Source organism: Lygodium microphyllum, chromosome 3, assembly GCF_053477565.2.
Source record: "Lygodium microphyllum isolate KBCC chromosome 3, Lygodium_microphyllum_v1.1.10, whole genome shotgun sequence".
Classification (NCBI taxonomy): domain Eukaryota; kingdom Viridiplantae; phylum Streptophyta; class Polypodiopsida; order Schizaeales; family Lygodiaceae; genus Lygodium; species Lygodium microphyllum.
The window spans coordinates 104226378-104252666 of NC_141137.1; the positions used below are offsets into that span (position 1 = coordinate 104226378).

The 26289-nt window shown below is 38.4% G+C and overlaps 1 protein-coding gene across 2 annotated transcripts in view; it reads right to left on the reverse strand.

Moving 5' to 3' along the window:
• Positions 1–6098: 6098 nt before the first annotated feature.
• The window catches only part of LOC148038697 (transducin family protein / WD-40 repeat family protein), a 137299-nt gene continuing 117108 nt past the window's right edge, over positions 6099–26289 (reverse strand). Inside the window, exons 4-7 of one of the 2 annotated variants that reach the window (XM_087674372.1) lie at positions 18055–18099; positions 7489–7648; positions 7039–7406; positions 6099–6959 (exon numbers count right to left, since the gene is read on the reverse strand). In XM_087674372.1, the coding sequence (XP_087530498.1) occupies positions 6638–6959; positions 7039–7406; positions 7489–7648; positions 18055–18099 (895 nt within the window). In that variant the 3' untranslated portion in view covers positions 6099–6637. The remainder of the gene's footprint in view (positions 6960–7038; positions 7407–7488; positions 7649–18054; positions 18100–26289) is intronic. The other variant, XM_087674380.1, reaches the window with a different exon arrangement.

Genomic DNA, 26289 nt, shown 5'->3' on the forward strand with positions numbered 1-26289 from the left:
GAGGTATGAGGGAACCACTAAAGGAGATGGTGGAGCCCCCTCTAAAATACAAAGGGCTAGGAAATCCACAGCCTCATCACCAATATCGTCCCCTTCTAAATGGGATGGGAGGTACAAGAAGGGAATCACCAAAGGAGATGGTGGGGGATGGGATGAAGCTTGTGGAATAGATGGTGCATAATTGAGAATGGGTGCAGCAACGGAAAGCTACCTCGGAGGACCTTGCACAATGGAAGGAGAATGGAGCATAGATACCCTACTCTCCAGCCAACCTATTACAAAAGTGGCTCTTGTAGAAGAATCCTCAACAAAGATGACCAATTTAGGAGAAGTTGCCTTTTATCCCATAGGCACCATAAGGAAAGTGGTACTAGCCTCTTGCAACTATAAAAGAGTGTAGTTGACAGTCATTTGATAGAAAATTCTATTGTACTTAAGTGAGAAGATTCGTGTAGAACACATTATACATCAGTGACAGAAGATGTGAGAAAAGTGTCATAGCTAGGTCCTTTGAAGAAATGTCTGTACCAAGGAATGAAAACTCATCTCAAATCTCCTCCATCTAATGAATGTGATCCCTCATCGTAGGGGAATCTGTGATAAAAAGTTATCGGAGCTTCAACTCAAGAGATATTCGATGCCCAAATGTCTATATCCAAACAAAAGGAGAGAAGAGCAGGTTCTAGCATTCAACTGATTCCATAAAGCTATCGAATCCAGAGTCATGCTATCATGTGGATCCATGGTAGGTTGGGGCATAGGGACTGTAACAAAATCCCAAAGGTCACAGTTGTCGAGGATACACTCCATGGGGCACAACCATAGAAGGTAATTCATCCCATCCAGCTTGGATTTGAAGAGAGATGGTAGGACTAGGACTTGCTCATGAGATGCCATTAATGCCAATTGGGGGGGCTAGAAGCCTCGAAATAATATAGCAAGAAAGAGTAATAAGATGGTGGCCCGTCCAAAAGATCCCAAACCAAATTATCCCCCATAGCATACATGTTTGCCATAGATGTCCTTCAATAAAATACTTGCAAAAAAATAAAGGAAGATGCTGCCACCGGAACAAAGGTGACCAATAAGAGATGTTCTCAAGATAATTAGGGTCCGTCAAGCCATGGTATAGAAGAAGACTAACTAGGACAAAGTAGATGGGGAGTATCCAATGTAGAAGGGAACACACAATGTCAAGTAGAGAAAGGGAGCAAAGTCACCTTGGTAAAAAAAGACTAGATAGTTTGAAATGCAATAGAGAAAGGATATTATCCACTTGTAAAGAGGTCGCCCAATATAGAATAGTGTTGCCCAGCTCAGAAGAGCTGGTACCTAGCAGAAAGGAGGCTACCCAATAGCAAAACACACATTTAGGGGGGCTGTGTGTTGCTGCAAAAAATGCATTCAATGTAGGGCCTATTCTTGCAGCAAGTGTGTTGGGGAGTGCCTACATAAAAACACAAGTGATATAGGGCCTAGTTCTGTAGCACATGTGCTAAGGGCTGCATGCAAAAAATGTAGGTCTATTTTGGTGTCAGCCAGTCAATAGAATGGTCACCTAGCTTATTTGACATCCCAAATGCAGTAATGGTGATGGCCAAACAACCTAGTAGAGGTTGCCTAGGAGTAAGACACAGATTTGCCCTAGTAAATGTAGCCTTAAAAAAGGGCAAGAAACAGGTTGTCCTACTTGTTTGACTCCAAGCACAAGGTTTGTAGCACATGGGGATGATGCTTGGCAAGTTTTATTGTGAACAACATGCTCCTCTTCGAGATCTTTGGCTCCCACACATGGCTTTGATATAATGTGAGAGTGCACAATGGAAACAATAAACTGAACACGGAGAGGAGACAAAGAGTGAATGCAAGACAAAGAAGGAACAATGTGATTGCAATGGTTGAATGTACACAAGGCTACAATATTCAACCCCAACATGTAGCTTTACGCATCAATGTGGGCATTAGACGCGATAGTAGGGGGATGAGACAATGAGGAGGGCTTGTTCATCATGAAGTATCAATGATGGATAATAAAAGTGGGAGAGCATGCTGCCTATATATAAGAAAAAAATAGGAAAAATCCTAAATGTGTTGAAACCCCTAAAAATAGCCAAAAGTGTACAAAAAGAAATGCAATAATATGCTCTCCATCTAAAGTTTCTAAAACACATAAAATGATAGGCAAATACAGTATTAGAGCTCCTAATGCCCTCGTCTAACTTTGATTGAGACTCATAGGTAGGAAATGACTACACAAGACACACATGACTACTAACAAAAGGGGCAAGGGAAAAGATAGAGGTGTTGCTATTATTTAATGTTTATGTGGCCCCATATGTGAAGAAAATGCTCAACTAATGAGGTAGGATTCTTCCATCCTTTTATCTAGTTAGGATGTGATTAAGAAATTAATCAAATTTTTAGATGATCAACTAGCAAGGTGGAATTCTTTCACTTTTTAATCTAGTTAGGATGCATTAATAAATTTATCAAATTCTTAGATGACCTGTTTGGTTTCATTATGACCGTAACATGTTGTTTTGAAACTAGAGAGACTATTAATGCCAACAAAAATTACTATTGAAATAATCATTATTTCTTTGTAGTAAAAGACTACTTTAGATGTCCATAATTGAAATGTTGTGATGAGTAGGATATAAATTAGTAAATTTCTCCATTGCCATGTCTCAATCTTCATTAGTGACATGCTATATCCCACATCCATGTAATTGTTCAATCACCCAAACTCTTATTTGCTAGACTATCCCAAAATCTACATACTCGAAAATTATTTTAGCAATATTGAAAAATTTCATTTCAATTATTAAAACTACTACAAGTTTTTCAATGTGATCAAATTTGGGCTTTGTAAATAATGTATATGTTGAATATCAAGTGTGTTTTTTAAAGACAGAAAATGTGAATAGCTTGATTTTACTCTAATTTGGGCATAATACTTTAAAAATATACAATAAAGTTAATGGATAATAAGTGTGGTATGATCTTAGCTTATGTGTGTACATTTGTGTTTTATATATGGATGGAAAGAAGGTAAACCACTTTGGTAAGTGGTTGTGTACATATGTTTTACAGTATATACTTGTAAGCATACCTGTCATAGCTTAATAGCCTACTGTAAAGGAACCCTACTAGAATATTCAAGTTTTGAGTAAGCCTTAGCATGAGCAACATGTATTAGATCGTGCACACATGTATATGTATATATGAGAAAAGCAAGCCTTCTTTATATGAGTCAAGATGTTCACAATGTCTAATTCTATGTTAATAATCGTGTAGACATGCTAGTAAGAAATTTGTCACCAATGAAGTTCATATTAGTTGTCCTATCATCATGCATAACTTTTTTATAAAAAAACAAATTTCAAAATATGTACGAGAATGTATATTTCAATTTGCCAAAAGATCTCATAAGATTGCTATTCAATAGATCAATTATTGAACTCAAATAAACAAAGCTTTATTTCACGTCTCAAAATTTCTATGATTTTTGGGACTTCTACGTATGTGTACTCCACCCAAAAAAGAGATTTATTTTGTAAGCTTGTCAATTTGAAGGCCAATGAATGTATATGTAGGATCTATATAAAGTAATGGTGGAATTAGTGTTATACCTAAAGTAAAAAGGATGATTTCATGAGAAACGAGAGTAAGAAACTTCTTAACTTTTTATAAAAGCCCTAACCACCATTTCTTCATCTTAATGAGGATAAGAAAGCCTTTCCTTTTCCCCTTCCATTACATGTTTCTCTTAACAAGAACAAGAAACACTTTCCACTCTGTAATTGGCAAGGGCTAACAAGCCTATAAGTCTAAACTTCCTCTTAATAGGTTTTCTTATTCTTAGGGGGCATATCCTATAAATAGCGATAACATAGCATGCAAATGAAAAATCTTGGTAGCTTACTCTAGTCGAGAGAGAGAGAGAGAGAGAGAGAGAGAGAGAGAGAGAGAGAGAGAGAGAGAGAGTGTGTGTGTGTGTGTGTGTGAGTGGATGAGAGATTCTGATAATAAAATAGGGAAAAGAGAACCCCTTTGAAAGAAACAAAGATGGTCACTCATAAAAGAAGAGGGATGGTCCTGAGTTAAGCAAAAACATTCTACACAATAACACAATAACAATACTAACACATTGCCAATATTATGAATAACACAATAACAATACTAACACGTTGCCAATTTATTTTCCCCAAACAATAATGCTTGAAACAAGGCAATGAATTTTTGAGGGCATTGGTTTCTTTTTTTTTGGGAGAGAGAGAGAGAGAGAGAGAGAGATTTGTAAGGACAAGTCAAGAACATTTTCCTTGCAAGAATTGGTAAAACCTTACTAATGGAAAGGGAGCATGTGTTCAAATAAGAAAAAGATAATATGCTAAAAGCTAGTAAAAAGTTGCAAACCCAAGGTGGTTGCTTTACAAGTCAAACTTGGTGCGATTGATGTGTGGTCAATCTATGTAGTGGACATGTAACATTTTGGGATCTCAATTAGGGGACAAGGTGGAAGCTTGCTTTTGATCCAACTAGCCTTTCTCCAAGTTTGCGGACCTATGGTGAAGGAAGCTACTACAAAATTGCAAACCCAAGGTCGTCACTTTACAACTCAAACTTGGTACAATTGATGTGTGGCCAATCTACGTAATGGACATGTAACATTTTGGGAAGCTTGCTTTTGATCCAACTAGCCTTTCTCCAAGTTTGCTTTGGACCTATGGTGTAGGAACACATGGCTGTAGCTACATTCATTGTGGACAACGAATGGGTGGTGGTGGTTTCAATCCACACTCCAAATAACTAGGTTGGGAAAGCATCATGCTAGTATAAGCTTAATACAATGATCAATTGCAGAGTACTATCACATTGTGTAATTGAAACATGACAATAAGCATGGACAATAAATTTCATGGTGCTATTTCAATGTAGTGTCTAAAAAACCACCTTGAAAGTTACACAAGTCACATGGCTTCTTTCACTTGAGCTCTAGCATTTTGAATCATTTTTCTTGAAGAAAATTTTTGAAGTGGCAACACAATGTATCTTTGAGCAACATGTCCCATCTAAAGTAGATAAGGGTCTTTTCTTTTGCGGCAACAAAGGATACACTTGTTTTGAATCATTTTTCTTTAAGTAAAGTTTTCAAATGGCAGCACAAAAATGTATTTTTGAGCAAGCATGTCCCATCCTAAAGTTGATGAGGGTATGAATGTCTGATTCGATACGCACGAATGGTTTAACACAATAGAAAACTTGTCTCTTTCCCCTCTTAAGGAAAGTACCCCAAGGAATCAAATCCAACCTAGATACAATAATTTGTAAGATATCAATATGGAAAAACTGATTTATAATTGATCACATCAGTAATACAAATATGCGACGAAAAGGAACAAAGGGGATTCCCATAAATTGACTAACATGCAATTTCTTTACAAATAAAATTTTCCAAGGTCTTTTGCTGAGAGGTTTTGAAAGGGCAAGCCAAAAGCATTTACTTTTTCTTTTTAGGTTTTAAATGAACTACAATTTAACTAACTCATCCTTACAGACGTGTCAAGTAAACTCAAACTCATGAGTCAATGGTCTTTACAAATAACTAGAATTTAACTAACTTTTTCTTTACAAATAACTAGAATATAAAAATTAGACTCTTGAATCATATGGCCAAAAAGCAAGAGAGGGAATGCTTCAAAAACCACCCAATCAAAGTGATTTGCTTTTCCAAAAGCTCCTAACAGATATGCATGAGGTTAGCAATTAGGTACATCGTACGTGCAACATGTCCTAAGGATCTTATAGCTTCATTGCTTCTTATGCGCAAGGCCTACCCCTAACAGAAACTGATTAATATACACAGGCATAGAGCGCATTAAACTAATCAAAATCCAACACAGACACAAGCCTTGTGATAATGTTTCATTTTTAAAAAGGAACATAACAACAGTGAGGTAACAGGCACTGTTTAAAAATGACAGAGGAGACATTCTAATGGCTACATTCAACCTTGATTAATTTTGAGACCTGGAAGGCCATGAATCTACTTTCAATTCCACGAATATCTACTTTCACTGTTTGAGAAAGGGAAAGAAGAGCACAGCTATGAGTATCTACTTTCAATTTCGCCACATATACATGTGTTGCACCATTATAATGCTATCTCATTCATAATACACTCTCCATTACTGATAAGCCCTAACCAACCATGCTGTTGTACGAAGAACCAAATATAACCTAATGGTTTCACAACCTTCCAGCAAAATCAAGTTGCTTCAGAACATTTTTTGAAGTGACCATCATCTGTCTTATGACTGAAACAAGAAAATAGTGTTGCCTTTCGGGAGGGTACATGACCGAATTCCAACAAGAAAAACATTGGATACCCCACAATGTTTGCAACTGACAGAGATTTGCTTACACTTTACTAGTAGCTCTTGAGACTTGTGAAGCACAGCCATCCAATACAGACTGACATCATCGAAGTCAATTTAGCTTACTCCATCGGATCTATGCAAACATTTAATGACTGCTGTATCCTTTCTTTCGACTCAGTGTGCTTGCACAGGAGCACGCACAGCTCCTGAAATCACTGGATGACTCCATCAAAAGTCAGTGTGAACACTTCAACTCAGGCAGCATATCTGTGCAAACCAATATTCAGGTCGGAAGATATTGAAACTAGGAGTGGAAGACTGTGATGCCAGGCAGCCTTAAAAACTCGTTTTTGATGTGCTTTGATGCTCTGTGAGGGCTCTTTAGAATTGTATCTTATGTCAAAAATGTGAATTTTGGGATCAGCTGAACCAGAGGCAATACAGCGACCATCGGAGGACCAGGTCTGATTTATGAGGGCTGATTGTGATTCACTACTATATTGGGTCCAACCAAAGACATGAAGTTCAGAACGCTGTGCCCGGTAGTCAAACAAGCGAAGCTGTTGCCCAGGAGTTCTGTTCAAAGCACAAGATCAATAAAACAGGAATATAGTCCTCAACAACAAATTTTTACATCTACATTCTAAATGCATACCCCGTTTGCACCATGAAAAGGTTGAAATCTGCTGGATTTGGTAGCACACCCATAGCTTTGCTTTCGAGCACGTACTTAAATTCAGGCCTTTGACTTCGAGTATCAAAACCAACCACTCGCTTATCTGCACCTACAGAGAGCACTGATTGCTTGTGCTGCAGGCCAGCTACACCCATCACAGCTGATGAATGTTGATTCCTGTGCAAAGCTTTACATTTCCATTTTCCATCTTCCTTCTCATCCCACATAATGACAGCATGGTCACTACCGCCAGTAGCAAAAAAGGTGTTCTCATACCACGGCATAAAGACTATACTGTTCAGTATACCTTTCACATGAGGTTTGCCTTCCAAAAACTGTGCCTTTTTCTGTTAATAACCCACAGAACCATGTCAGTAGCTGAGAACTCCTAACTCACAAATGATTACACACAAAATCAGTAGCACCCACCTTCCCAGAAGACCCGATTATGGCAACTTGGCTATCATTTCCATCTGCAGAGTAGCAAGCAAACAGACAATCTCCTGTTGGGTCCCATGCCATGTCTTCCGGCCATCTCCTTTGTCCCGGGGAAAGGCAATCAATTGAGCTCAGCAACGAGAGGCCAATCCTAGAAGTATTGCCGTGTAATTCAGCCAATAAAAGTAAATCAGGAGTGCAGCCATGGCAGGATAGATTTGGGAGATAAGAGGGAGAGAGAATCTGAAAACATTCTCTAGCACAAAAAATGGAGCACCAAGTAGCTTGGTAAATTGATTTAAAATTCTGATGCTACATGAACTGTTCTTTACAAGCTTAGAAATTATGACAGAGAACAGCAATTTCCAACCTCAGTCCAAAACAGAAAGAGGGAAACTAGATTTTACATCAGTTTGTAGGTGTAACTGTCTAAATTTTGTACTACAACTTACACCTTCACATAAAGGAAGCTTGAATTTCTAAACGGTGCTTGCAACTGTCATTAATAAGAAATGCATCACAAAACTCATCCTTCACAGACGTGTCAAATAAACTCAAACTCATGAGTCAATGGTCATGCTCCAGCCAGAGTCCCTCGATGGAAAAATGTTCAAATTCTTCCAAAACGTGAGAAAGTGCATTGTCAAAAAGTTTTAAGTATCTACTGCCTACTAACTACTAAGTAATAAAGAGTCACAAGTGCACACTGGAAACCATAAGTAATACATGTATGATGTGATGTTACCTAGATTTAAGGGATTCAAACTCAATCCTAAATGTGAGGAGAATACCTTAGGGTTTGTAGAAAAAGCACAAACCATGTACAAACTGGACTAAAATAACCAACTTAGAGAGACTCAAGAAAACACCAAACACAAAAGTGTAGAGTGAAAGAAAGACTCGATGAACTGAAAAAAGTACATATATTCAAAAAGCAAAGAAAAACTCAAACCACTGTCTCACTAGGAGTGGGCTGGGTGGAGGGAGTCAATGGAGACAGCCTCCAGATGATCCCAAGGTTGCACACCACCAAAACTCTGATGTCGGAGGATGCCACCGCAGCTGGAGAAGAAAAGAAGACAAGCTGTAGCAGTCCCAGAGAAGTGGGCAGCAGCAAAAGCAGCCTCTGGAAGGAGATAACGAGCTAATCGGGAGATCCGGGAAATGGGCAGTAGCACAAATAGGTGAAAACATAGGCACCAGACTGTCCAAAAGATAAAGCCAGCCAGGGTGGTCAGTACAGCAGCAAAACACAACTATTCCAATGCCAGAAACACTAGACAATCATCTGAAAACAGGTCGCCAATAGCCAAAGCAGGTTGTGGCTGCTGTAATAGACTGCATAACACGAGAGAAGAGAAAACAAAGAACATTGCAAAGGGAGAACTCACAGATATGCCTAGAAAATGGAATCTATATACCAAACACGAGACTGTCGCATACAATAGTGAGTCACTGGTGGTGTGGGCATTAACACCGGCTACCTCTCTCCAACAAGGCCTGCACTAGAATCTGCAAGTGATGAATGAATGATTGTGGAGGAGGAAGCCTAAATATACCAGCCAAAAATATGCCCTAAATGTGATCAGGTCGACCAGCATTAAACACTGGTCAGCCAGCAATAAATGCCAAAATCACCATAATAATGGCACATAAAAAATATCTAAATCACTACAAGTTTGGTCCACTACTACACATGCCCAAACTCACCCATGAGCTGATAAAACTCCTAACACCCTCTCTCACATCATAGGTGATCTGATACAATACAACAATACAATGATAATGACTCATCATAGTCCATACAACAAAGATCACCGGAATAGGACCGTGGACACCCAAGCAATGGGTGATCAAGCCACCACCAATGTGCTTTGGAGAGAACCGGATGCCGATGTCAATCATACCAAAACCTAAAAATAGAAAAGAATCATAACAACTCTCAGCAATGCCTCACAATAGTATACATGACCATCCTATCAAAAAATGTCTTTGAGCATATGTGACGATGGATTCCCTACCTTCTGCCAACCAGCCAAAGTGTCCCCTCGTGGGAGCTTGGATGAGCCAATAACACCCTCTGTCAAGAAACAGCCCGTCATGAACCTAGATGTCAAGCCTAGCTCCAAGATTTCAAAACCTACCAAACTACAATTGATGCCGAAGGGAAGTCCCTCTCTGGATCCTTTACACCTATGTACTTGAACAACTGAGGCTTGCATGCCCCACCTCCCCACCCTCTCACACTCCCTCTCTCGCACTAGAGAGTCACAAGGGATAACCATATCACACGTACTAAAAAGTAGCACAAGAAGGGGCAGCCAAGTCTTTCCCTTGATTTGAAGAAGATGATGTCTGCTACACCTTGGCAGAGAATCCGAGTCGAAGTTGGAGGAGGATGACTCAATGGAGGAGTCAGTATCCTATTTCTCCTTCTTCTTCCTCAAAGCCACTAACTCTTTGCAATCCTTACATAAATGTCGCTTCTTACCATAGTGATAGCATTGGGCCTTTGACTTATTCTTGTCACCCATCTCTGAAGCTATAAATGTCTCATTGGAGCCACCATATTGGGATGGAAGCCTCCCCTAAAACCACAAAGATGCCTCATGCTCCAGCAACATCGAGGACATGTGTAAAGCTCACTGGCTTCAATGGCGTCTCAACTTGCAAAGCATTGGCAACTCCATCAAACTCTGAAGGGAGATTATAGGACACAATCCCCACAAAATATACCTTGGGAAGAGCAGACTACATTTGATGAAGCTTATCCTATACCTATGTAACACGAAGTAAGAATGACTAAATAGTGTCCTTCAGCTTGAACATCATCTATTGGAGCTGTCCATTGAGGATAATTGCATGCATGGTCGAAAGAGCCTCATACAATATCTGAAGCTTTCATCCATATCGCTGAAGTTGCCTTGCAATACGTGACCACCAGTAGAATCTCTTTAAATATATAGTAGAGAAGAACAGAATATGCACAAGCATCATTGAAATCCCATGTACGTAAAGCTTCCTCGTGGTTGTCCTAGTCCCAATCATTAAGAAGAAGACTCGAAGATTGAGGGCGCTCAATAGCTCCAAAAACCATGTACCACAATCAATTCTGCACAAACCATGCTTTCATAACAGCACTCCATGTTAAGTAACCAGGGCCATGAAGTTTGTCATCAGTAGAACAACAAGGAGGATAATCAAGGTGAGAACAAACAAAAAACACTATCAGAAAGCTGAAATCATTGTCGCCCAACCTACACAAGCACTAAATGCAATTGTTGTAGATCAAAATGCCAACAACCAAGCATTACATTTGTCAGCATTAAAATCTTGTAGAAAATCAGAAAACACAAATAGTTGATTGAAAACACAGGCTGCAAGGAGCAGAAAATCAAGCCATTTGCAACAAGGATTGGTTGCCTAGGCTGCAACAAACAGGAAAAGGTAGGTCAGCACTAGAAAACTAGGAGGGCAAACTATCCACAACATAAAACACGGACATTTGATACAATATCAAAAGTGGGTGCAGCAAATGGAAGCATAGAAGATTCCTGTAATAGACTACACAACAAAAGAGAAGAGAAAACAAAAGAACACTACAAAGGCAAAAGACTGTTGTAATAGAGTGCACAACACAAGATATGCTTGGGAAATGGAATCCATGTACCAAACAGGAGACTCTTGCATACAACAGTGAGTCACTAGTTGCATGGGCACTGGCACCAGCTCCCTCTCCAATAGGTCCTACACTAAAATTTGCAAGTAATGAGTAAATGACTCTAGAGGAGTGAGCTTGAATATATACGTAAAAATATGCCATAAATGTGATCAATTCAGCCAGTATTAAATGGTGGTCAGCCAGCAATAAATGCTAAAATGACCACAATAATGGCACATCCAAAACACCAGCAATCACTACAAGGTCTGGCCCACTACTACACATGCCGAGACTCACTCATGAGCTGACAAAACTGCTAAGAACTGCAAGGCAACAAAATGTAGCTATCTACATGGTGACAGTTAGCGGGCAACAAGTGGAGCATCCGACGACAAGTGGACATTAAGGGTAAGGGTGCAACCACTATCGATTGATGGTCGTGGGATATGCAAAATGGCTAGATAGATCCCTATTTATAGACATATGAGCCAACCGACTATCTAGGGTGGCACTCAAGCACTCACTCTTAAGTAGCATTCTCTCACTCTAGGTGCATAAAATATGGGAGCCCAAACATTTTTGGGACTTTCAATATTTGTGTTTTGGGGATGTTTAAATGAGATAAAAAAGGGAAACCTTTTGTAGATTAACACCCCCTCTCAATCAAGAAACTCTAGTTAAGAGGAACCGCAAAAGCATAGCTACTCACAAAGGTCTCACCCCATAGCAAACACAAGGCATCAAACAAAGGGTGCACATTGGTTGCCCAATGGCCAACCAAGAACCTATACCAACGTTGTGATACAAAACACTGGAGCATCGGTTGATTGACCGCCTTTGTGAGAAGATAAGCATGATTTTGTGCAAATGGGACAAACAAGAGCCAAATAGTCCCCAACTTAGCTTGCTCTCTAGAGAAGTGAAACTGCATCTCTACATGCCCTGTCCTAGGAATAAAATTGGGTTCCCTACAATGGCAATGGCACTTTGATTGTTCAATGAAGATGGGTGTAGGGGGGTCAAAAGGAAAGTGCATCTCGATGAGGAGGGACCGAAGGTAGATGACCTCACAAGTGGCATCATAGAGAGCTCTATACTTTGCTTCCGTGGAAGAAACCACAACAATGGACTGCTCACTCTTGGAACAAAAAATAGGAGCTAATTCGAGAAAGAACATATAACCACCGTAGGATATCCTACAAACCATACATGTAAGTATCACTGAGATGCCTCAAGACTTGCAAAGAGCTACACTAACGAGATGCGCAAGATGCAATGAAATATTGTGAACTAGATGTGCAATATGCATGGTCAAGTAAGGTATTTGTAAGCCAAATGAGCTTGTCCACAACATTGACTTAGAAAAATCATGAGTGCTATTATTACCCTTGCTCTGGATTGAGCAAAAGCAAACTTGAGTTTTAGAGGCTATTCATGTGCGTTTGTGAAGATCTTCATCCAAAAACTGTCCTATGGCCTCGAAGAGATGTAGCGAGAATGTTCTACTCCCACCAACAATGAATCCATCGTTGAGGCTAAGGCTCATCCCAAAGCTGAAGAGCCACCCAAAGAAGCCTTGGAACCCGTGCAATCCGAAGATACGATGACCGTACACCAATCTGAAGTTGCAATGATTCCATGTAGTAATGGATAGCCTAACTATAACAATCAAGTTTGGGTAAAATTATGGTCACTAAAATTACTCTAAAATTGTTCTCAAAATTATTTCTTTTCTTGATTAAACTTATGCGGATGGTCAAATGCACAATAGCCAGAATTAAAGAATAAACCCAAGATAGTGTAAAATGGCGTGTAGAATCAATCTTTTCATTTCATAAATTATATTGTTGTAAATAAATTGAACAAGAATTTACGAAACTCTAAAATCAATCTTTGCCTTAAGGAATGCAACACAGGAACAAAGAAGGATAGTTCCTATGCATGGCATATTTAAAAAGTGCTTAAAAGCATCATTTTTATGATTATGGCTGTTTTAATATTTGGAATGTGATGGAAATCCACTAGACTAAATGGCCGGGCTGTTGGATAAAATGACCATGGTTCCATTTGGATTGACCAATGGATCACAAAGTATGCAGAATCTGCATAAGCAATGGATCAAAGGTATAAAAATTAAGTTCACTAGTGGCTCTTGTCGCCCTGACCAATCATTTTAGAGAAAAGAGAATGATGATGCCCCTTGTCAATAGAAGCCAGAGCCATCAAAGCCACGGCTTATAGAAGGTCCGTGCTATGTAACATTCCTGGACGCATCCTCTAAAGATGAATCCCAAAATCCAGAAGAAATTGCCACTCACACAGAAACAAACAAAGTTTTGATATCCTTCCAACAATCTCAATAGACAAATGAGTCATCTGTTCAGAAGGAGGATATTGGTTCTAATGGAATATCACACGATGACACTACTCCCTTGAAGAAGTTAGACCTCTATCCAGAAGCAATCAGTGGGATATTTATCCGTGAAGTGAAAGGTGAAAGGCAAGTGACGTTCCTGGATACTGACGGTATTGAACGTAATCTAAAAGCGAGTCTCAATCTTCCAGAAGAACTAGTGGTCATGTGAGACTTACTAAAGGAGAACTTCTCCCAACACAATCTAGATGGGCTCAAGGACCAAGGTAACCTTTTCATGCCCTCAAGAGTTTGTACGGGTATAGATTGAGGGGGATTACATTGAGCCACATTGCCAACACGGTCAACATTCCACTACTAGTTGTTGTGGGTACCTTGACTTAGATTTTGAGAGGTATAGCATTTCCCCTCTTTGCCCTTGTGGAGTACAAGTCTGTTCAGAAGTGCTACGGGTGATCCCTTTGGCCTTGACATGATACTCCTTATCCACCTGGCCTACCCTTTGGCAATAGGTATAAAAATGATTTGTGTTATGCACATTATGCTACCACTTCCCACGGTCCACTCAAGAGAAACTATATTAAGAGTATCACCTCACCCTTTAGACTTAGATCCATGACCTAATTTTCTCTTCTATGAGGTGGAAATCAAGGCACCTTCCAAAGAAAGTGTATTTCTCTTATGCGCTTTATCATGCATCCTTACAAAGCATAAGAGCTAGCATTCAAAGTTGTAAAAGAAAGCATATGAAGTACTAAAACTATATGTTGAAAGAGAGAGAAATATTTTGGAGGCAACATGTTTAAAAATAAAGAAACTTTGATTGTCTTCTGGTTTTGGTGTGCCAGTGCTGTAAAAGTTGGCAAGTAACCGCCAATATTCAGCCAATGACTTCCAATCCATCCCCCTATGAAATTCAATATTGTTGGAGCTCATGATCTAGGTAATTCTATGTGTCCTATCTCAAGTTGCGTAGAAACTAGTAAGGTCAGCCCAACAATCTAATGCAAAAGGGAAGTGTTGGAGCTATGACTGAAAACCTAGTATCTATTAGCAAAATACAACTCATAGGATGCATAAGTGTGTATGGGCATTCCAAGGCTGTCTCTATACGTAGTACAGACCAATTTATACAGTACCGTACAGTATGTATTCGTACGATTTAATATGAAAAATTTGACACTTTTTAGTCACTCTTTCCTAAGGCTACAACTTTCTTTCTTTCTTTCTCCTTTCTTTTTTTCTCTTATTTCCTTTTTCTTTCTCTCCCCCAAGCCTCTCTTTCTCTCTCTCTCTCTCTCTCTCTCTCTCTCTCTCTCTCTCTCTCTCTCAAGCCTACTCTTATTTGTACGATCCTTTATATATTATATATCCACTCCCATCTATGTACCATACCATACGTATTCGTATGATTTAGTACAAAATATTGGCCCTTTTTGACCACTCTCCCCCAAGCCTATGTATTTCTTTCTTTCTTTCTCCTTTTTTTTTTCTCTTCTTTCTTCTCTCTCTCTCTCTCTCTCTCTCTAGCCTCTCTTTTTCTCAATATTCTCTCTCAAGCCTACTCTTGTTTGTATGATCTTTCATCTATGATGTATCCACTCCCATCTATATACTTGTAACTTTTGGGTAACGGTAGTACATGTTGCGCATGCGGCATGAGGTTTTGGCATGTTACCCTTAAATATTCATCTTATATACTCTAATAGCATTGCCATTTAGACTTTAAACATCTATTCTATTATCTTTAGTCCAAAATAATCAAGTTATTTTTTTTTCGTACTAATATCACACCATACCTTATAAAATCTTAAGGTACAATTTAGTACCATATTTTATCATACCGTATCATACCTTTTGTACTTGACAACTATGGAGTATTCTAATTTTTACGCCGATGCAAATTAATGCTGGCTGACCTGTTTTTGGCACCCATTTTTGGGACTCAATAACTGGTCATTTGTAGCATTATTTTTCTATTTATTTACAATCAATCAACCTCCTCCTGAGACATTCACTTAGATACTCATCCTTCAACACCATTGCTTCCATCTAGAGAGAGGAAGACTGGTGCATATTGCCAATGACTCAATGCTCGAGCCTTTGTGAAATTCTTGTGCCTTGGCATATGGATTCCATCTCCCGAGCATATTCTCTTTGAGTTCTTGTGTTCATGAAGTGTCCTTTGCCTTTTTTGTTCTTGCAGTCTTCTATAGTAGTGTCTCTTCACTTTCATTGCTGCATGCTTTTCTGATAATATATCAGAGTTCGTTTTGGTGTTGCCTGCTGCATGTGATGGCTGTTTTCAGATCTGATCATGTATAAACTGCACCAACCAGCCTGCATTTGCTGTTGATCCCTCTCCAACAGGTCCCAGCATCTTAGAAGCTGCAGGCTGGCAGTTTTTCAGCATGACTGGCTAGTAAACAGGCTGCATTTCGCAGCCTCAACCTATGCTTATCATCTTTTGCACCCATTTTTTCCACATTTGCTAATGTTGTGCTGATCTACTTGTGTTTTGATAAGATTTACTGCCGTTTTTAAAAATTCTCCTGCCAATTTGCTGATCCAGCTTGTGTTTTCACATTAACTGTTGACAGTTTGCTAGTACAGCTGATGTTTCGCAGTTTGTGCTGTCATTTTCAACTTTCTTTTTGCAAATCTACTCTCCAGTAGTATGCATTTTCAGCAAGTTTGCCTTTTCAGCCTGATTTTGACACACACACAGTCTGGACCACATGTGTCAATTGCCATGCTTTTGTTTCTACACTCTCTTCACTATTGGTTCCTCCTATCTTTTGAAATATCTCGTTTGCACTATTGAACTTGTGGTCAATACCAACTATCAAGTTCGACCGACTGATACAATTCAATCATTCCTCGTCCAAGTGACACTTACACAATCAGCTTGCAATCCACCCTTCCAGAAGTGCAGGTGTGGCCAATGCCCTACGAGCTCAAACATCAGCAACACCTGTTAGTTTGAGCATCTGTCCTCTATGTTGCTTGAGCACGAGGCTTCTTTGCGTTTGCAAGGGAGGCTACCATCTCAATATGATGGGAAGATTCGTCAACTGAAAAAACAATAGTTTCCATCAAATCAAGGCTCAATCTCCAACTATTCTTGAACAATCTGCCGTCTACTGCACCCAGAAGCCTTAATCCTCAGTTTGCCCCTTGATTTGGAGCCAGGGGAAGCAAAATTGAGTCTTCTCCTGCTTGATGCGATTCAGCCCTGAAAGTAGACTAAAGTTTGTCCACCAATCTGTTGTCAACTGACTGAATTGTAGCAGCAAACCTTCAAGAATGACTGAGACATAGTTGGAATTTTAGACTGCAGACATGTATTCAACTGTCCACTTGCTGAATCCTGTCATCTGCAGCTCTGTAGCTGACAGCAGCACATCCTACAGACTCACAAAAGTAAAATCCTGCTGCTCACGATGATTTGCTCATACACGTAACCTACCTGATAACCCCATATCCAAATGTGCATGCATCCACAAACTAAATCAATAAACTCAGGTGGCCTTCACATACAGGAAAACTTAAGCAACAACACAATGTTTTTGTATATGCAATGTGTGCATCATGTTACACTTTGAGCAGGTCAACTGTGACTCGTCAAGTTTTGTGTTAAACTGGTCTGTAGAAAGATTGCATTTGTACTCAAGGTCTCAAGAGCAGAGAGGCTGTTTAACATAGGAATTACTTAGTTTGCCTGTTTGTGTGACCCACAATATTGCATACACACTTATTTGTATACACAAACACACAAGCTATGTGAAACCCACATTATACAGCCTCTATACTCTTCAGACCTACAGGGCAAAAGCCATCTTTGGACAAGACTAGCATACTGGAAGCACATCAAACAACAGAGTCAAGGGATTGCTCTTAAGGCATACCTTACACTTGACACCAATCCTAACTAGTATGAAATAAACATGTTGACAAAGTACAATTGACCTGCGCACATGCCTAACCTGCCCAATACTCTATCATGCCATGCACATGCACACAAGCACAAGATAACTTGATGACCTTTAGGGGTGTGCATATAAAGCAATATCAGGACCTTGTTTGTACATATTATTTGTTTGTATACCTAAACAGGCAAGATATGTATTGCACATCCACATATTCTTCATTTTTACAGTACAAATTCTATCTCTGAAAAGACTAGTTTGACACAAACATATCAAACAACACAGTCAAGGGATCAATCTTAAGACATACCTTAAAACAAAGTCTTCAGGCCTATTCCTTCCAATCCCATCTACATGAAATTTGATCTCATAATAAAGCATACAAGTAAACTGTAAAATTCTCATTGCATTGCACTAGCTATCTCCATTTAGATGGACTAACAGAGCAAAATTAAATCAGAAGGTAAGTTGTGAAAACCAAGTTCATGTTTGATACACTCCTTGGTTATGATTTGAATTCCTTATTAACACCAAAAGAGGCATCAAAGATTAACAAACCTGAGAATAAACTTTCAGAGATGTAAAACACTCACCCTTTTCCTTGAATCTGCCACAGATTGACAATGCCATCCAGTGCACTGGAATAACAGAATTCCAGGTCAGTTGCACATTAAGTTAGACGTCTTCAAAACACTTCTATGCCAGTTCATAAAACCCACTTCATGAGTGACAAGCAAGCTTTATTGCTTGATACAATGTCAAATATATAGTGAGAAGCAGGGGAGCACACAGTGTGCAGCTGCAAGTTCCTCTTTGCTTTGACATGTAAGAGTGTCTTTTCCATTTCACATGTCTTCTCATACATTCATTGCCCTCCAATCTCCCAAGATGATACAAGAGTGGCCTGCCTCCACCTCAAGGCATGCTTGTACATGGCAGCTGCTTCTAATTACGAAAGCACTACCAATACTGAAACAAGTCTACACAAACCTTTCAAAGTGCGAACCATCATCCATTATACACTCTCCTTCAAGTGAGCAGTTTCTAAGGCCAACCAGGCTGGTGAGAGACCTGATGAGCTGGATTTTTGGAATCCCAGTGCTACTTGCTTCAAACGTAGTTTGAGCTTATTGTTTCACAGTGCATAATTGTCATTTCTTAACTTACAATCAGACAAAAAGGTGAAGACATTGCCTGAAGATGCCTTCTAATGCTAAAATGCAGCTATCTGCTCCAGCTCCTCCTTCAAGTATTTATCAAACTCAATAAAATGTAGCTCACTGATGCTGTGCACTTCAAATACACAGTTTACTGCTGCTCTAAACAACCTTCTGTTGCCTAACCCAAGATAGGAATACCTCTTGCTTTAGGCATCGAAAGATCTCACTCTTTAGCTTATAACACAAGGGATGACAAATCATTGACAATTCAGTTTTTCTTGCATCCTTAGAAGTAATCAGTTTTGAGGTGACAAACCTTCAAGAGACAGCAACAGTCGACTGGTCAAATTAGAATTTACAATGTCTGTCCCTTCCTCGGGCAGCCGGAACGAGGAGCATGCAAATATGATTGCCTTGGCCGCATATTTAGAGAAAGGTGAATTTAGATAAATATTCTAATCACTGTAAATTGATATTCTTTTTGTAAAGAAAAGTTAATTTAGTTTCATTATTTCGTTAAAATGTGCATTCACATAATGAAATACTTGGTTTATTTGTGTGAGCCAAAAAATGAGAAATAAGGTGTGTTTACATGCACGGAAAGTAAAACACGTACCAATGCATGAGATGAACTTCGTGATTGAGAAACCATGGAAAGGTTTTATTTATTGATTTTTAATTTACTGAATTTAAAAAAAAAGGATTGATTGGTAGAAAAAGTAGAAACTGATTTAGTTGCTTAAGGCATGTAAAGAATTATACTAATTACGTCTATTGGTTCAGCAACCGGATGGGAATAAGACATGATGCCATCCCCAAGGCTGCCCTGACAATTGGCTCCTTGCAAGGTTATAGAAGAATACCAATACCATGTTAGCAACCAGACAAAAGTAGAGACAATGTATTTAAGTCTTCCTAGAGGACCAGCACGAAAGGTATCAGTGTTACTGATACAACAAACAAAAGTAGAGACTATGTATTTAAGTCTCTCTAGAGGACAAGCACGAAAGGTATCAATGTTATCAATGCAACAAAGTCTATGTAGGGTAACACATCACCTATCATTTGGGGATCCACCCAAACTGTGACTTGTCTCATCATACACAAGTTGCCTCCTCTTGTCCAAGAAATCCCCTCATGGAGAATGGCAAGGAGAAAGTCAAAGAACCGGCTATTTGTATGGTGGCTAAATCTCCCAATATGCTTTTAACAAAAGAAAAAAGATGCTAAAAGAGACTTTAAGCCTAAAGATAAGGGTGTCATATTTGATGTTTTATATATAAGAGAGATGCTCAAAATGCTATGTCTTTTACTGGACAATTTTATGTTACTTTTGGTGGTGAAGTTTATATAGAAAAATCAAAGATTATGATGGTTAAAATGCATTTGAAGGACACCACTTTAAATTGATGGCTCAAAGTTGTCCAAAAAGAAAAGGAACCCAAGTCTTGGAAGGAGTTCAAGGAGATGTTCAACAAGAAGTTTTTACCTTCATCCTTTGAAGTTGGTGTGCAACAAGTATGGGATGATGAGCTAAAGTTACGTCAAGGAGAAAATGTGGAAGTATATATCAACAGGTTTGCAAATATTTCCTCTAAATGAAGTTCCTTCCAATATGGAGACAAGAAAGTTTATCTATAGTTTAAATCCAACGGTGCTACAAGCTCTCAAGATGACAAAACCAAATGCTTTGGAAGCAGCCCAAGATACAGCCCTAGGAGTTGAAGGGTTTATATATGCCATGGATGCTTGGTAAGTCTTCCAAACAAGAACCACAAAAGAAGAGACTAAGACGTTTGGCCAAAAGAAGTCAAATCAAAAAGAGCCAAAGTGTAAGTATAAAGGTATACCTTTTTAAGGAATGGAATCTCAAGTCACTCCAATCCTTGGAAAACTATGAATTGAGATAGGAGACTATGTAGATCATTAGACTTTTTCATTGAAGGTCTCAATCATTGTGATAATGTATTAGAAATACCCTTGTATAAAAGAATAGAGATCTAGCCATTAATTGGAATCAAAATGAATTTATGTTTCCTTTCAAAGATAAGCAATGTATCTTTTGATGTGGGAGTTGAAGAAGGCTCTATTCCCATATTATCCCATGTACAATTTTCTAAAGCAATGAAAAAGTATATTTCCTCGTACTTGATTTTTATCAAAGATTTTAACAAAGTTTGAAACTAACGAGTCCATCTCAAATATAAATGAGGAGCAAATTAATTTCTTAAAGGAGTATGAAGATTGTTTCACAAATACTTTACCTGATGAGCTACCACTTAAGAGGCCAAAAGATCATCACATTGACCTCATTCCTAACACTCACCTCCAAACAAGCCACCTTATGGTATGAGCTCTACACAATAAGAAGAGATTATGAAGTAGGTGAATGAGCTCTTAGAGAAGGGTCTGATAAAACCTAGTTCCTCACCTTTTTGCTCTTTAGTCCTCTTAGTATAGAAGAAAAATAAGTCTTGGCACGTGGGTGTGCACTATAAGGCCCTTAACAAAATTACTACTCAGAATAAGTTCCCCGTACCAAGAATCAATTATATATGTGAGAGTGCATAATTGAAAGAAAAGGGAAAGCAAACATGGAGAGGAGACCGAATGAACAAGCTGACTACAATGGACGAAAGATACAAGGCTGCAACGATCAGCCCCAGTAGACACCACTCAGCGTTAGTGTGGGCATTAGATGGTAGCAAGGGGATGAAAGAGAATGAGAGCTAATTGAATAATCACAATAATGCGATGAATGAATGAGAGGGCACTTCGCCTATACATAGTTAAATTGGAGCCATAACTGGTAATCAAGTGGCCATGTCCATAATATGGATGCTTAGGATAACCTACAATGCCCAAAAAGAAATGCATTAATGTACCTCTATCTAAAGTGCCTAAAGCACATAAAATATAAAACGAAAACAATGTCAAAGCTCCTAATGTCCTCATCTGACTTAGACTAAGGCTCATGCTTGGAGATGATGTTACAAGATACATATGTTTGCTAACAATACCTTGGATAGGTTGGATGGATATTTAGCCAAATTGACTTGAAGAATGGCTACCATCAGATCACAACTACCCTTGAAGACATCCTCAAAATAACATTCAAGATAAACCTTTGGTTTGTACAAGTTTCTTCTGCTACCACTTGGTCTTACCAATGCTCCAACAACATTTAATAGAATGATGGAAAGGATATTTAGCTAGATTGACTTCAAGAGTGGCTATCATCAAATAAGAACTATCCCTGAAGATATGCACAAAACAATATTCAAGACAAACCTTTGGTTATTATGAGTTTCTTATGCTACCACTTGGTCTTATCAATGCTCTTGCAATCCTTTAATAGAATGATAGAAAGAATCTTAGTACACCGGAAGTTTACAAATACTGTCTTTGATGATATTTTTGTTTATTTAAAAGATTAAGAAAAGCATAAGAAACAATTGAGAATACTATTTCAAAAACTTTAAAAACATAAATTTTAAGCAAATGGCAAAATGAGTGAATTTTTCCTAGAAGAGATTCACTACTTGGGCCATATCGTATCCAAAGATGAAATTACAATGATTCTAGAAAATGTCAAGGCTATAGTTAAATGGCTAGAATTGACCAGTGTCCATGAAGTTAAAAGTTTCTTGGGATTGTGCTCTTATTATCGAAGATTGATTAAAATATGGTTTGAGGTGGTTAATGGACCATTGCATGATTTGAGCATAAAAGCAATGGCATTTTGTTGGACTAAATTGGGAAAGTAAGCTTTTGAAGCTTTAAAATTCTATATCCGCAAAAAATCTTTTTTTATTATACTAAAACTGTCAAAACCTTTTTTCATGGAATGTGATACTTTATGAGATTGCATTGATGTAGTTTTAAACCAAGAAGAGCATGCAATTGCTTATACAAGCGAAAGGTTGCAAAATGCAAAATAGAATGCTACCATCTATGAAAAGGTATTAATGGCCATCATTCAAGCTTTGAAAGATTAGAGGCATTATCTTTTAGGTGAAGAATTTCTCATCAAAACTAACCATGATAGTTAGATACATTTTCTCAAGCAACCAAAGATATTTGAAAAGTATATTCAATGGGCCAACTATATACAAATTTTACTAGTATAAGGAACATATAGACGTCTAACAAAGAGTTTACAGTCATTTGGAAAAGTTTACAGCCTGGTTAAAAGGCAAACTCTTAAATTATCAAATACAAAATTTTAAAAATAAAGAATAAGTTCTATGTTACCAAAGATTTCAAGCATAAGGTAAAGGAAGAATGACATGCTACTCCTGAATGGTTCACTGTGGTATTTTGGCCACAACCAAAGTGCTTAAAATATATTTCTTTTGGCCAAAACATCGAAGAGATATTGAGCAGTTTGTTACAAAATATCTTGTGTACCAAAAGATAAAGATTGATCACCAAAAGCTTACATAGTTTTTCAGTCATTACAAATTTCAAGCCAACTTTGACAAAGACTTGAAATGGATTTCATCTTTGGCTTGCCAAAATCAGCAAATGGCAATGATGGCATACATACTATTATTGATGAGTTCAACAATCAAGCTTATTTCATTCTAGGGAAGAAGGCTATTAAGCCTCAACATATGGCTAGAAGATTTATTATTCAACAAATCTTCAAGCATCATGGGTTACCATAATCCATCATGGGCAATAGAGATCTACAAACCAATAGTTAGTCTTGGTAAGCTCTCTTTGAGAAGTTGGGTATGAAAGTTAACTTTTTCTCTCTTATTATTCTTAAACAGATAGTCAATATGAGATAGCCAATCTCACAATATTGGGTATGCTGAAGCGCTATTGCCCATGAAGCCAATCAAGAATGAAAAAAGCATTTTTCTTTTGGTACAAAATGTCCATCACAAACCAATTTATGCATCTACAAGTAGATCGTCCCTTGAGATCGTATATGGTAAACCACTCTTATTACCTATCTCAAAACAAAAGAGGAGATATTCCATGCCGATGAGTTCATGTATGATTTGGATACAACTTTTCCTAAGTCAGACGACCTATTCAAAGATCTCAAGAAAAACAAAAAAAAAAGAAAAAATAGATAAGTAAAGAAAACGCTTTGTTAATCAAGGAGGTTGGGTGTAAAGCATTGGAAGGGTAAAATATTAGCTCCTGAACAAAGAAAGGTTGATTCTCACCTTGTAATAGAGGCATTAGTACTATAACCTACTTTCAGCATGTTTTTCTTGTTGTCTTATTCCATCCTGTGCATCTATTTGTTGTCCATCATCTTCTAGCTGTAGCACAATGGGTTGCTGCTCATTTTCAGCATCAAAAAGAAGAAAATCTTCAGCTAATGGCTGCTGAATGACTGGCTGTTCATGCTGAAATTTCGCCTTCTTTTTGTCAAGGTCACCTTGTGTAGCATGTTTCAGCAACTTTGCCTCATTGAATACTACGTCTCGGCTGCGTACTATCTTCCTGCCTTGAGGAAGTCAACCTCTATAACCCATCTCTCCCTCATCTCTATATCCCATGAAGATATTCTTGATGGATTTCATGTCTAGTTTGGTCCTATGATCTATAGGTACATACACAAACGCATCACAACTAAAAACACGCAAATGGCCATATGAAGCAAGTTTGCCAAACCAAACCTCTTCAGGAATACCACTTTCCAATGCACGATTTGGAGAGCAATTGCATACATAAGCTGCAGTTTTAAGAGCCTCTCCCTAGAACTGCTACGAGAGATTAGTTGTGGACAACGCCCATTTGAATCTCTCACAAAGTGTGCAATTATATCTTTCAACCATGCCATTTGATACATGATTATAAGGGGCTATCAACTGCCTCTTAATGCCATACATCTCACAAAACTTTTTTAGCTCGTTAGAAACATACTCACCTCCCATGATGTGTTTTTATAGCTTTTAACTTAATTCCTTTCTATGTGGTAACAAAACCATGAAACTTTTTAAAAGCATCCAATACTTCCTTTCTGCCCTTTAACACAGACACCCATGACTTTCTACTAAAATCATCAATAAAAGTGACAAAATACCATGTATTCCCATATGAATTAACATGCATAGTGCATGCATCAAAGTGTACTAAATCAAGAGCATTGGACTTCTTAACAGCACCAAAGTAATAAGGAGACTTCACATATTTTCCATATAAACAATCATTACAAAATTCGAAACTAGAGCCTTTTACATCAAATCTCCCTAAAGAGGAGAGAATCAAAAGGTCCTTTTGGCTCATATGGCCAAGTCTTTTGTGCCAAAGTTTCATTTGTGAATGAACTTCAGCCACAGCCAAGAACTTGCTAGGTAATGCTTTCCAATGCAAATAATACGAAGTCCTCTTCTTGCTACCTTTAACAATCAACATAGAGCCCTTGTGGACCTTCCAAGATCCACCATCAAAGGTAGTAATATACCCTCTTGCATCAAGTTACCCAACTAACAATAGAGTTTTCTTTATGCCAAGTACGTATCTGACATCTTGTAAAATCAGCTCTTGTCCATTTTCAAGAATCAAATGAATCGTACCTACACCCTCTATTTCACATGCATAGTTGTAGCCAAGGTAAACTTTGCCTAGACAACCTGCAGTGTATTCAAAAAATGACTCCAAAGAGAGAGTAACATGAAAAGAGGTACTGTTGTCCACTATTCATGATAGGGATAGCCCATCATGAGCTGAAAGTAACGCCATAATGTCTACATCATTGTATGAGGCTGTCAACTCTCTCTTCAATGTTAGAGAGCTCTTCAATGACCACACTAGATACAACATTTACCTCTGCAACTTCTTTTGAGGAAGAGTTGTCATCATTTTTGTTGTCATCCTTTTTTTTCTCTCCCTATTGTTTCTTTTTTTCTTGCTCTTCCTTGTAATACTGGCACTCGGACTTTTTATGCCCTTTACACCCACACTAATAGCAAGTAACATCCTACTATTTGCCCTTGCTTTTACTTCTAATTTTGCCTCTATTTGTTGCATCACCTCTCTTCTCTAACCTACCTCCTCTAAGATGATAGGCTGAATCACTGTTTTTCCCCTTGGACTTTCTTTTGATCTCCTCATTGAGAAGAGAGTGTCTAATACTATCAAAGGTTAAAGCATTATTGTTGCTAAGTGAGACAACCAAAGCCTTCCCGCTATCAAGTAAAGTCATCAACAAGAGAATAGCCTTCATTTTATCATTGAAGGGCTGCAAACCACAATCCTGCAACAATTGATACAAAATCCTTGTGAAAGCACTCAAATGCTGAGATGCTGACTTAGACTCATCCGACTCCATGTTTACAAACTTGCGCATGAGATGCACTTGATTTGCTAGAGTTATATTTTCATAAGTATCCATTAACTTTTTCCATACAGCATAAGCTGTATCAAGACGCTTAATGTTTGTCAGTACATCATCAAATATAGCCATTTTAATGTATGCAATGGCCTTGTTGAGTCTAACCCAATTCTCATCTGCCATAGCTACAGGCTTGGTTTTCTCATGGGCCATCTACGGCAATAGGTCGTGGCATTAGACAGAGTTCATTGCACACTTCAAGGTAACAAAAGAAAAAAGAGAAAACAGACAAAGATTGCAAAGTATGGACCCACATATAAGCCCCCTTCATCAGAAACTATCAGAACTACATTGCTTCAGAAGGAGAA